This window comes from Zootoca vivipara, chromosome 15 (assembly GCF_965207765.1).
Source record: "Zootoca vivipara chromosome 15, rZooViv2.hap1.1, whole genome shotgun sequence".
Classification (NCBI taxonomy): Eukaryota; Metazoa; Chordata; class Lepidosauria; order Squamata; family Lacertidae; genus Zootoca; species Zootoca vivipara.
The window spans coordinates 13,178,379-13,191,614 of NC_142598.1; the positions used below are offsets into that span (position 1 = coordinate 13,178,379).

The 13,236-nt window shown below is 43.3% G+C and overlaps 2 protein-coding genes across 3 annotated transcripts in view; one reads left to right on the plus strand and one right to left on the minus strand.

Annotated features, from left to right (window-relative positions):
* Positions 1–1,151: 1,151 nt before the first annotated feature.
* Positions 1,152–6,116, minus strand: COX17 (cytochrome c oxidase copper chaperone COX17). The gene is made up of 3 exons (XM_035141165.3): positions 5,971–6,116; positions 4,713–4,830; positions 1,152–1,959 (listed from the first exon to the last, which is right to left on the minus strand). The coding sequence occupies exons 1-2, from the start codon at positions 6,114–6,116 to the stop codon at positions 4,746–4,748; spliced, it is 231 nt and encodes a 76-aa protein (XP_034997056.1). The 3' UTR covers positions 1,152–1,959; positions 4,713–4,745.
* Positions 6,117–7,951: 1,835 nt separating this feature from the next.
* CFAP91 (cilia and flagella associated protein 91) overlaps positions 7,952–13,236 on the plus strand; it is a 29,215-nt gene continuing 23,930 nt past the window's right edge. Inside the window, exons 1-3 of one of the 2 annotated variants that reach the window (XM_035140435.3) lie at positions 7,952–8,120; positions 10,682–10,758; positions 12,431–12,588. In XM_035140435.3, coding sequence (XP_034996326.1) covers positions 8,018–8,120; positions 10,682–10,758; positions 12,431–12,588 — 338 coding nt within the window. In that variant the 5' untranslated portion in view covers positions 7,952–8,017. The remainder of the gene's footprint in view (positions 8,121–10,681; positions 10,759–12,430; positions 12,589–13,236) is intronic. The other variant, XM_035140433.3, reaches the window with a different exon arrangement.

Below are 13,236 nucleotides of genomic sequence, written 5' to 3' on the forward strand. Positions count from 1 at the left end.
CCCCCGAGAGATTTGGAGGGTGACATGAGAACAGGCCTTTTTTGTGGTGGCTCTCTCTAGAGAGGCTCGTCTGGTGCCATCATTACATGTCTTTAGGCTCCAGGCAAACATTTGTCCTTATCCAAGCCTTCAGCCATTAAATATTCTATGGCCTGTTAAATGTGTGGGGTGGGTGGATGGAACTGTTGTTTTGTTATTATGGCGTGTATTACGTTGTCATTTTTATGATGCATAAATTAGGTTTTTAATGTTGTACACCATCCCGGGATCTTTGGACAAAGGGAAGCATCAAACAAATAGGGTCAAATCGGAGTCCTGAACTTGAAACACAGAATGGGGTCCTGAATGTGCACACCAACGAACAGAATGCCAGGCAAAAAAGTTAAACCAAAAAAATTACTTGCTCACTCAATCCTTAATAAATATAAACTTAAAATAAATATAAGATGGTCCTAATAATTTATTCTAATTTCAGAATTTAGGATTTCCATACATAAGGCCTTTGTGTAAGAGTTAGAAATTCTAATCTATTACCATCCTTCAAGGTAAAATACTAGTGGAGAATACAGAAAACACATCAGAATGCAGAAGTCAACAGTTGTATCTAGTGCTTTTTTCTGGGGGGGATGCAGGGGTATGCATACCCCTAAATTTTTTGTGAATCTTTGCACTTTTGTCCATTTACTGCATTATTTACACTGGTTGTATCCAGTCTGAGCAAAAAACAGTTTTCCTCCTACAGGTTGGGTACCAGATTTTTAGTGAAACACTCCCTACTGATTTTTAACGCCCATGCACAATCCCAAAAGTTGTTGTTCCTGAGGGACCCTCTAGAATACAGTAATAGGATAGGACAAGGACACTGCAAAGGGGAGGGGAGGTGGGGAGAGAGAGCAATAAAAATCTGGCGCCTCAACTTGTAGGAGCACATTTTGCTAAAGCAACACTGCCAGCGGATGTGACTCCACAGACAACTGGACTCCCATCGTGTAGCTGCTCTCAGTTAAGGAGAAAAAACAAGGGTTACAGTGAGCTAATCCCGATTCAGTAATATTGAGTAGACTAGTATTCTCTGAAATTTACAAGAACTGGGATGTCTTCAAGCATCTTTTTTCTGTTTTACATGCATCAGAGTCTGAAGGTGTCAGAGGCAGCTTTCATATTTTTTTATTTATTAACAAAATAATTCCATCTACAAACTTTACACAGGCCAGGACCTGTCCTGCACTTGAATATAAGGTCACTTGGAAAGCTTTGCATGTTACTCTGGAAGCCCTGAGAGAAAGATTAAATACAAATCTAACAAATAAAAGAAAAACAAACAAACCCAGCTTCCCCGCCCAACTACTTGGTTGACATTTGTGCAGCTTTGCTATGGATTTACTACAGCAGCCCCTTCTCAAGAGAGGTAAGTTACACAATGCTGGAAGCCATGAATTGTTATTTTTCACACACAAAATATTATTGTGTCCATCTACCAAGCTGGGTAGCCATGCAGCCTACATACAGCAAATCTACAAATTGATTTTGACCTCTACTGAAAAAGGAGCTTGGCAGATTGCAATGGAAACTCGAGTGCGTGCACACATACTTGCCCAATCCAACAGGATCTCTGAATTCAGCCAACTTTTGTTTTTATTGATTTAGCATATTTAATTCCAGTGAATACACGGGAGGGTGGGGACATAGCTTTCCAGATACAACTGCATCATACAGGAGCCAGTTTTGTTGTGCTCAAATGAGAATGTTAAAACGTTTGAGAATCTCTCGTATCACTTAGCCAGGATCCAGCAGGGGAAGAAGACTAACTCAACACACTCCTCTGATTTTAGAATCCATTGCATTTCCCCCCCAATAAATTAATCTTCTGACACATAACTTTTTTTAAAAAACACACACCCGTGTTCAAGCAGCCATGAAGAGTAAAGTCCCCAAACTAGTATTTCAACAGCAAATCACCTAGAGGGAAAAGAGAGAGAAAATCCAATAAGAAGCAGTTTTAGCTATATAGCTCATCTATTAGCAATGATGTTCCTCTAACACTTATGTTGGAAAGTTAGCTGTGAAAGCACTACCTGCAAGTAAAACATACCAAGGATTATGCCTTATTTGTAGTTATTTTATGTCTACCATCATCACCACTAGCCACCACCACAGAACTAGTGGTTTTACTTAATTAACCAAAGTGACTTTGAAAACTTACTGCATTTGGAAGGTTAACACAATGGACTATATACTACAAACTTTCGACAGAATGTTTGTACCCAAAGCATACCTAGCAGAAGCCTATCCAAGGAAGGAGATTCTGCAACCTGTTCCAGTGCTAAATTTCTCTTACATTTAACAAAACCTACCTCCTGGCAAGTTACAAAACTAAAAATATCAGTCATCCAACACTTGCTTTTGTCAGGCATACAAAGTAGACACATTGGCATTTTTGCCCAACAATTTTTAAGGGTGTTTGGTAAAGTATATTCACAGTACTTATGAAAGGCTCTCTCATCATGTTTTGATGTTCAAACAATAATCTTAACACACACACAGTTTATTTACTCTAAACTTCCCGTTTTTAATTCTTTACAAGCCTAAATCTGCAAGGGCAAGTTTACTATGTTAAAAGGTATTATCATGGTAATGACCACTTGTTTGTTTTATTATTACACTAGCTGGCCCTGCCACGCATTGCTGTGAGTCAGTATGCTAAATGGAGCCTCAGAGTCCCCCTTCAGACCCCCCTCACCTTCAGAGCCCCCCTGTTTTACACGTGTTATGTTTAAACAGGCGTATCCCTGTGACTCTCTCCCCCCCCCCGTTTCGACCCATTACCTACCCGCCCCCTCTGCTCCCCCCCCCCCGACTCATCCCTGTGATTGGGCTCACCCTGTACTGACACCATGACCTATCCGGCCCCATCCCCCCAGCCCCCACCCAGGCAAGCCCTCCCCTCCCCTCGGCCTAGTCTTGAAAGCGGCCTAGTCTGCATAGCCGAGCTGAGATAAAGTGGACAGTAAAGCTTTTCTACCTTAGGTGTAGTACCAGCGTAGCTGTTGCTAGAGGGCACTGTTGCGGAATCTCTCTGCCCTCTATTTCCCAGCTTCCCCGGCTGTGTGATTTGAGGGTTCCAAATGACCAAGTTTTGGGGGTTTTATGTTGTGGAGGTGTCACATCTATCTTCCCAATGGGCATGGTGTTACTCAGACAAGCGGTTTTGGCGAAAGGTAAACGCACATGCGCAGGCCGCTTTTACATTTTTATATATATAGATTCATATACCAAACCCAAAGAGCTGAAGGTGACACAAACACTTCTTCCCCCTCTCCATTTTATCCTCACAAGTCGGATAGTTGTTTATTTCCTTTACATCTGGTGAGAGGGTGTTCCACAGGGCAGGTGCCACTATCGAGAAGGCCCTCTGCCTGGTTCCCTGTAACCTCACTTCTCACAGTGAGGGAACCGCCAGAAGGCCCTCAGGGCTGGACCTCAGTGTCCAGGCTGAACAATGGGGGTGGAGACGCTCCTTCAGGTATACTGGACCCTGTATCATTGCCAGTAGTCAGAGCAACTTGTTCTAAGTTTATTTAATTGTATATATTATCACAATTCATTCCTGAGTGTAGTATATATAATCTTTTCCTGAACCCTAAATAGCACGGCAGACAAAACAGTATTTATATGGCATTCCTACATTGACAATATTACATGTTGTTACAGAGTTGCTCCAGAGAAGTGGGAAGTTATATTCATGATCTTTTTAATGTTTTTACACGATGGACATATGGCACTGTTAGAAAATGTGGGGACAGAGGAAAGCAATGAAAATGGTAGCTGTGCACTCCTGCTGCAGTCGCAGAACAAAGTTCTGAGACTCCATAAAACTTTTTTAAAAAAGCAGTGTCACAATACATTACAAAATTTAAAGGGGGAGTAGACCTACAGACAGGAGAAGACAGGAGTTCCTGGCGTGCTCTGGTCCATTGGGTCACGAAGAGTCAGACATGACTAAACGACTAAACAATGACAGACCTACAGAAGTGTTCTAGATATCACAAGCTCTAACCAACTGATGTCCTTGACATCACACAACATGTACGTTTGCGAGCAAAGTTCAAAGTGTTGGTGCTGACCTTGAAAGCCCTAAATGGCCTCGGCCCAGTATACCTGAAGGAGCATCTCCACCCCCAACATTCTGCCGGACACTGAGGTCCAGTGCCAAGGGCCTTCGGGCAGTTCCCTCAGTGCAAGAAGCAAAATTACAGGGAACGAGGCAGAGGGCCTTCTCGGTAGTGGCACCCACCCTGTGGAACAGCCTCCCACCAGATGTCAAAGAGAAAATCAACTACCAGACTTTTAGAAGACATCTGAAGGCAGCCCTGTTTAGGGAAGCTTTTAATGTTTAACAGACTATTGTATTTTAATATTTTGTTGGAAGCCGCCCAGAGTGGCTGGAGAAACCCAGCCAGATGGGTGGGGTATAAATAATAAATTATTATTATTATAACAACCTCTATCTTCCACACAACAGTCACAATGTAGTGGTAATGTTTTCTGGGAAAGAACGGCAAATCCACAAACCAAGGTTGAATTAAGTAGGTTGAGTTCTGGAGAGTTGCAATTCACCCCACAGGGGTTAATGTAGCAGTGTTACCTTGACAGCTACCAGCATGCATTTCCCCCTGAAAAAAGGCACTGTTGCAAGAGGACATCAGTTTTACCTTCCAAACATTCAGATATATGCTTCATCTTGTTCATATCTTAAAACCCAAGGCTCTCATGCACTCCTTGTGGGCCTCAATAAGAGCACCACAGTGTTCTTCTCCTTTTTCGATGATGCTGCAAGACAAAATTTCACAATCAAGCAATTTCACAAATTAGGTAGCTGACTTGATCAGTGCAGCCTGTAGGTGTGTCATGTGAATGCTCCCCGCGCTCCACCCAGGGCTGGAAAGGTTAGTTTTGTCAGTTTCCATTTCTTAGCGCAGAAAGTATTGATTTGATGTGTCGAGATCTTTCCTATTCTACTTAATTCAAGAGGGTTCTGGAAGCTTCTCTGTGTGAAAGAAACAAGCAGAAGATTCATAATTGGATTATTCCTTCAGAAAAGCTGAGTACAGCTGGCTTAAAGTGATTCTGTTACCTCTTCTGTCAAGGCCATGCTTACTATAAAAGTACAGTAGGACCAGAAGGAGCCTGGGTTTCACTTTCTCTATCTGTTTTCCTTCTGGTGTGGTATTCTGTACATAGTATGCTTAGTGTTAAGGTTTAGACTTGTTACAAGTTATTGTAAGTTTAAGTTAAGTCTGCCGCAACTGGATTTCTTATGGACAGTGCCAATCCTGAATGCATTGGATTTGTGACCATGATGCTCATTTGCCTTAAGTAGCAGTAAAGCTCTGCTGGATGAAATATTAATTGCCTCTGGCCTATTTTTTGGGAATCCTGCAACGTGTTTTAAGTTTTTACTCTGCTAACTATACATTGGAATCTGCTCTGGATCAATACCGAGTAGAATTTTGCTAGTAAAGTTTGCTAGTGAAACCGAATTACCGTGTCGTGAAACGAAGCGTGTCTAGAAAAGTGTTTCACCGACATGAAAAGTTTGGAAAGCTCTGCGCCCTCTGGGTCCCTTCCAACTCTGCAATTCTACGATTCTAACACCAACGCACTAACGCACAGGGCAAGTCCACACAACAGAAAAGGAGGAAGTTGATAGGAGGCTGCCATTTTCAGCAGTGGCTCAGCTTGCTTCTGCTAACTTAGCACACCACGTGTGTTATTATCCAGAAGCCCAAACGCATTTTTGGAGGATGAGAGCTACAGATCTCCTATGTGGTGCACGGTCACCCGTTGCCCCAGAAGCAGGAGTGCACTGATGGTAAAGGATTCTTTTCAGCAACAGAATCCAAGATTATTCTTCCAAGGGCCAGGTTTAAGAGATTTAAGTGAAGACCCCTTCCGGCCCCAATTACCCACCAGGCATCGCGCTCCCGCTTCGTCTCCGGGCAGGCACAGCACGGCTTGAGGGAAGGCGGCGGCTTCTGCTCGGCCGCCGCCGCGGGGGATTTGAGACCCGGGGTGTCGCGGGACGCCAGGGTCGACATGGCTTCCGAGTCGCGCATGCGCAAAAATACGCACGCACGCACGCACCTGCGCCTGGTGTCCTTCCCACAGAAGAGGAACTTCCCTTCTCGGCGTTCTCCGCCTCTTCCGCCACACTTTGCTCGCCATTTGACGCCGAGCGATGGGGGCGGGGTGTGTATGTGGTGTCGGTGGGTGTGCGCGTGCGCGCCCGCAACAGAGCGGACAAAAACTGTCCTGAAATGGTAGGGGTGGAAAGACATAGCTTCTTTAACTGCACGAGGGTCTATTTCAGCAAAAAAACAAAACAAAAAACAAAAAAACACGACAGCACAATCGTACATCACCGCCTTGGTTTGCAGTTTGGCCAAAGGCGGGGTGGCGAGGAGATAGAAATAGGCTGAGCCAGGCAGCCATTAGTCTTCAACCTTTTCAGGATCACATCCCGCATTTAATATTGCAACTGCAATAAGGGTTTTATTTTTTTACCCACCCGCCGCGTTTATGCCAACTTTTACTTTTTTTAAAGAGTGGCCATGTCACGCAGGAATAAAAAAGTATCACGCTCAAAAAAATAAAAATAAAAAATAAGGATAAAAGAAGGCAGTTGAAGGGGCAACAATTTCAGCGACAAGCGGAGTTTGTTTTGAATGGAATAATAAAGCGCAATATTTAGCAGACCCCAAAAAAGAAAGAAAAAAAGAGAGAGAAGTATCACGCTCCAAAATGCTTTCTGACAGAGTTACTGTATTTGGGACTGCAAGCTCTTCAGAACAAGCGGCCTGCCCTCTTGTCTTCATAGATTCATAGAGTTGTGGAGGTGGAAGGGACGACGAGGGTCATCTAGTCCAACCCCGTGCAATACAAGATTCTTCTGTAAAGTCCTATGATCGCTGACGATAATATGCGAACAAATGCAAATTTAAAACCTAAGGGAATTCTGAACTCCTTTCCCTCCCTCTCCTCTCCTAAAAGAAAAAGGGAAAAAACCGAAAGAGAAATTAGCGGCGGTGTCTCTGATATGATGATCAAGACCTGACCCACTATTGGAAGACAAATGCCCTAAGTAACACATGGATACGAGCATTATATCCGATGTCCTAAACATCGCTTTACCTGCCTTGTAAAAAAGAGGGGGGAGGGGGAAATGATAATCCCTAATGATAATCCCATAGCTGAGCAGGGGGGGGGGAGAAACCCCGCAAACCCCTGATACAAACTAGCGTTGAGTTGCAGAAAGGCCCGTATGGTCAATCTGCCCACCGCCACAACTCCGTGCAGAAGCTTTGCATGCAGCAAAGCATCGCATCAGCATCCCAAATTACCGAGAAGACGGGCAGGGCGCGCACACATCCTTCCTAGAAGAGCATCCTTTCTTAAAACTTGGGGTCCCAGTACGTTGTTGGACTACAACTCCCATCATCCCTGACCACTGGTCTTTCTAGCTAGGGATCATGGGAGTTGTAGGCCAAAAACATCTGGAGGGCCGAGGTTGAGGAAGCCTGAGATAGGCTACTCCACACTTCAGAAGAATCTTTATTTGCATCAGCCACTAGCCATAGCAATAAAACAAAATAAAATGTACTGAAGACAGAGGAAAAAACTTATACATTTGGGGGGGGGTTTACATCAATAATCAAATAATTGCCCTCACTAAGCATCTTGTAGTTTTTGCTGTCACCAGATCATCTTGATCTGCTAAAAAAAAAAGGACACAGCAGCAATGGTTGAGCGATCCAGCATGGACAAAAATAGAAGGGTAATAAAATAACCTCACTACTCAATACTTGATAAAGCGTGCAAGCTACTCTACACCATTTCCTATCTCTACGGCTTCAGGTGTGCGAGCGAGGCCGCGCCCCCTCCCAGCTGGGTCCCTGCGTTGCTATGGAAACGGCTTCGGCCTAGGAGCCTCTGGTGGCAGCGGCGGAGAGGCGCCAAGATGAGCCGCTCGGTGACGGTGGGGCGGGGGGCCGCGGTGGCGCACCCTGGGTCTCGCTACCGGAGGATCGTGGCTCCCAACCGGGCCTTCGACTTCATCTACGGTGATTCGCGGGAGCTGGGGAGGGCTGGGCTGCGCGGGGAGCCGGTCCGTCGGCGGGGAATGGGCACAAGGCCAAGCGCAGGGGTGGCAGTCTCAAAGGCAGACGCGCTTTTCGTGGATTACGCTGCCTGCAAGCGCTGGAAATCGACGGCAATGACTGTTGTCGTGCATTTATCTATACCCCGCCTTTTTCCCTCACAGGGACTCAAGGCGGCTTACAGACAAAAATAAGAACAGCTGAAAACAGAGGAGGGAAGGACGCAATCGTGTTTAGCACACAATTATACACGGAGATGCATTAAAAACCACAGATAATTACTACGGTATAAATAGAGCACAGGAAGTGGCATTGTTATAATTATTAATAATATTTTTTATGCCTTGCTTTCCCCCCAGACACAGGGACTCACAAGCAGTTTACAGATAAAAATGTTGTTTAGTCGTGTCCGACTCTTTGTGACCCCATGGACCATAGCACGCCAGGCACTCCTGTCTTCCACTGCCTCCCGCAGTTTGGTCAGACTCATAAGAACAGCTAAAAACAGCATGGGGAGGAGGGAGGGACGCAATCGTTTAAAAAACAACCACCACAATTAAACATGGAAATACTGTACATTAAAAAGCACAGGTATTTACAATAAAGACAGTACAGGAAGTGGCATTGTTATTCTTTTTATACCCTGCTTTGTCCCCTGACAGGGACTCATAAAACATGGGGGAGGGGAATAATCATTTGAATATACAATTAAACATGAATAGAATTAAGACTAAAGCGCACCCATAAAGATATTCAAAGTTGTGCTTCATGGGAGCAGCGCCCTACAACAGGCACACAAAACCACAACATGCCATAATAAAGGTGGATTATACCTTCCCTTCCAGTGGAGTGCAGAAGACAGGAGATCATATTCATTTCCAGCTTTAAAAAAGTTACCAATGATATTTCAGTCAATAGTTGTAACTCATGTTAGATCACATTGGTCTTTACCACCACCACCACCCGCTGCCCTTTGTGAGTGTTGCAAAGTGGAATTTGTCCCCCCCCCCTTGCTACCTTAACACCTCCACCCCAATGTGTTGGCTGCAGGTACCTGTTTCACTATGTTTAGGCATTTCACTCCACATCCCCAATGTGATTCCTGGAAATGCAAATTGGCATGAGATTTTATTTTCCCTATAGTTAACCTGTCATGCCCCCCCCCCCGCCGATTTTGCTGTACAGTCATTTAGGAAGCTATTATTTCCACCAGTTTTTCTGACGCTTTGACACATAAATAAATAATCAATATTATTTACCTGTTTTCTGGTTTTTGTATCGCAGCCTTTTAACAGCGCTCCTCATCCAAAAAAGCAAGAAAATTATGATATTTCCTTTCCACCTTTTTTATTGTGGTAGCACATCTGATTTGATTGATTGATTTAATTTCTATACTGCTTAATATATTAGAAATTTCTCTAATTGGTGTACAAAAAAACTGAAGCAACAGAAAACTTAAGCAAACTATTACATTTTTAAATGTTACGTTAATACCAAGTTACTCATACGTTATATTTAAAAAAATCAATTCATTTTCCTTCTGACACACCTTCTCTCTCAACCTCCGGGTTCTCACCCAGAGTCCAAACAAATTCTCAGCTCACCCATAAAAGTCTCTCAACAAGAAGGGTTTGTGGAAATAGCGGACATCACCCTAGTCTCTCTAGAGGGTGGTTGGTACTTCCTCAGGCTGCCCACAGCTGTGCCCCATTCAGCTGCACACTCCACAACCAGCTTCAGGTATAGCAGGTTTGTTGATTTTTCCAAGGGGCCCAAAGAATGGGAAAAGGTACTCCCCACATTCACAGCTCCTTCTTGAACTGCACATACACATCCCAACATGAGGGCTGTAAACAGCATACTCACCTTTTTATTGTGGCATCCGCATCTGATCCTCTCCCTCTGCCCATGTGGTTGCTGGAAAAAGGAACTTAAACCAACTATATTCCCCAATCTTCCTTTATTTTGTTTAGATGTGTAGTTCCCACCCTTCCCAACCCTTAAACACCATAGTGCTTAAACAGCAAGTGACATGCAAAGTGCACCTCTCTAAAAATAGGAAAACAGTGGGAAGTGAAGCAAAAATTTAATCAGAAGTGCCAGATAAAACACAGTGCTTAACCTGGTTCAACTATTATAAACAACATTCCCACCACCAGCCAGGTGTGCCACAAGGGAACTAGGAGGGGCTAAAAGGTACACACCCTTTTAATTTTCCATGGCAGACATGACACGGAAAGGGTAAAGAAAATAGGCTGCCATGAAGTGTGCAGGGCAAATCATGGGTCAGCACTTTTCTCTCCAGACTCCAGGTGAGCACTACCATTGCCAAGGCTAGCTTGAGTCAGTCTTGGTGTCTGCAGTGAGGCACTGGAAGCACTCGTTGGTAGCAATGTTTCTACTGAGTCACCAGTTTCAAAATGGAAGAATAGCTGGGAGGAAGGGTAAAGGTCCTATACGTTTTCACTCAGCCTAATATTCATAAGTTTAATGAAAATGTTTCTTTTTTTATATATGTGTTTTAGATCCATTATATACACTTTCAAGTGAGAGAGACCATGCACAAGCAACTGTCCAGTCTCATCTGCTTCACGATGAAATGGTAGGTGATTACAGTTCTTTAATAAGTAGGTGATTTAAACAGTTCTTACAGAACTGTACTCTCATATTTCTATATATTAAAAAATACATTTGCTGAATAGCTTTTAAATTTAATGGACGATGCAGAGATGGAGAACCTGGCAGCAAAAATAAGAGTTTCAAAAAGATGAAATCTTTGTTGAAGAGTAGAGGTTCTTTTTGGACTGTTAGAGAAAAAACTACAGCCAAATGAAATTGTTAGCAGAATTTGAATAATAGGCAAGGGAAGCAGAATAAATTAGTGATAAATATAAGTTATAATACAGTAGTATATCAATGGCAGTTATGGCAGCAGATAAAGAAGCACAACAGGAACATAGAGGTAAGGATGGGAAGTCAAAATGTAAGAAATTATATTGAAAGTGAATTGAATTATGTCAAATTCTGTGTAAACTAGTAAAATTATTTTTTGAAAATTAAAAAATACATTTGCTGAGGGCTGAAATTTGAAATATACTTCATAAGCAGAGAAATAGCTTTAAAGACGGGGCATTATCTATATATGACACCAGTAATGATGTGTATCATTTTGCCCACCCACATATTTTTTATCAATGCTGGCAGGAGGTAATTGAACCAGAAAAAGGCTGCCAACCTGCTAACACTGAGGGACACTGGAAATATATACTGTAACTCTTTATATAAAATTGTTACAGAAAGATTTTGAAATTATTACATGGACTTTAAATAAAGGCAGTGACTGTCCATGGCTACTGTGAAACATTTCTTTTCAGATTCCTTTGTAATTTATAGTGTAAACTTAAAAATGGCAGTTGATTCTCTGTGGATACACATTGGTAAGGTTTCAGTTACATGTGTTAAGGCTTGGCGGTGAACGTGTTTATTTGTCTACTATACATTACTAGGGAGAGAATTTCCAGAAACAATTTTTGTACAGTGTTACCTCTGGTTAAGAACTTAATTCGTTCCAGAGGTCCGTTCTTAACCTGAAACTGTTCTAAACCTGAGGTACCACTTTAGCTAATGGGGCCTCCTGCTGCCGGTGCGCTGCCACCACGCGGTTTCTGTTCTCACCCTGAAGTAAAGTTCTTAACCCGAGGTACTACTTCCGGGTTAGCTGAGTCTGTAACCTGAAGCGTTTGTAACCCAAAGCGTTTGTAACCTGAGGTACCACTGTATCCTGGAAAGTCCTCTCTCGTCAGTGCAGCCTTGTGTCTGTAAGATGTTAGGCATAGGAAAGCTATGACTAAAAGGAAGAAGAAAAGGCACTACCTGTAATTAAAAAAGCAAAAAACTTTTTGATGCAAAAGGTTTTGCAGCTCTGACCAGGCCTGGGATGCAAAGGAACATTTTTCCTTTGCAGCCACTGCTTGATTTCAAGCCAGACTGCTTGATTCAAGCCCATTTGCAAAGGGACTTTTTTGTTCAAGGCAAAGGAGGAATTGGAAGCACAGTTAGAGGGTTTTCAAATCTTTCCATTAAACTGGCATCCAGTGGTTGACAAGTAGACAGCCCTGCCCATCTGTCAAGTGGTCAGCAGTAGTGGAGGAGCTCAAGATCCTGGTTATTTCCCAATATTTATGTTTCCACACAAATACTAGCTCTTGTGATGTTATTCTCCATATATTTACCTACAATATTTGCCTTTTCTATCTTTTCTCCATATAAAAAAGAGGAAAGTGCCAGCATTTAAAACCATGTTCAGTAACCTGATCCACTATCCACCGTACTCTATGCAATTAGAAGAAATAAATCCTGTTCCCCCATTCATTGACCGAAGATGGAGAGGAAGGGCAGAACGGCGCATTGAGGCTCTTCAGAAGCTTGCTAGGTAAGTGTCCTCCTGAGTTGTAAATGTTTTTTTAAAACAACTGTTTAGCCTTAGTTACATTTCCCCATAAAGTAGGTAGACTCTTGGCATTAATGTAGCTTAGCCTTAATTCTAGTTTAAATATGGCTGCAAAAACAAAGAACCATTTTTTACTTTAATTTATTTTATTTATTGGTGTGGCTCATTCACTTCAGTGCTGATGGTGATCAGACTACCCATCTCTTTGCCATGATCACAAACTTCACGTACAGCAAAACTTTTCAGATGGTGGCTTTAGGAAATGGCCAAATGAAGGTATAACCAAATGGCATAATTTCAAAGCTGAGGTCATATAGTGTGAGGACATAATACAGTGGTGCCTCGCTTAACGAATGCCCTGTAAGACAAATTTCTCGCTAGATGAATGGATTTTGCGATCGGAGGTTGCCTCATAAGACGATAGAAAAATGAACCTCCGACTGCAAAGTCTGCTGTGTAGTGAGAAATTGCCAGGGCTTTTTGCCGCCTGCCTTCCCCTTGGCTTGGGGAAGGCAGGCGGCAAAACGGCCCCACACCGCCACACTTTGGCTCCGGGGACGGAGCCGAAGTGCGACAGTGCGGGGGCTGCGAAGGCAAGCAGCTCTGTGCCAGGCAGCGGGGAGAAGCAGC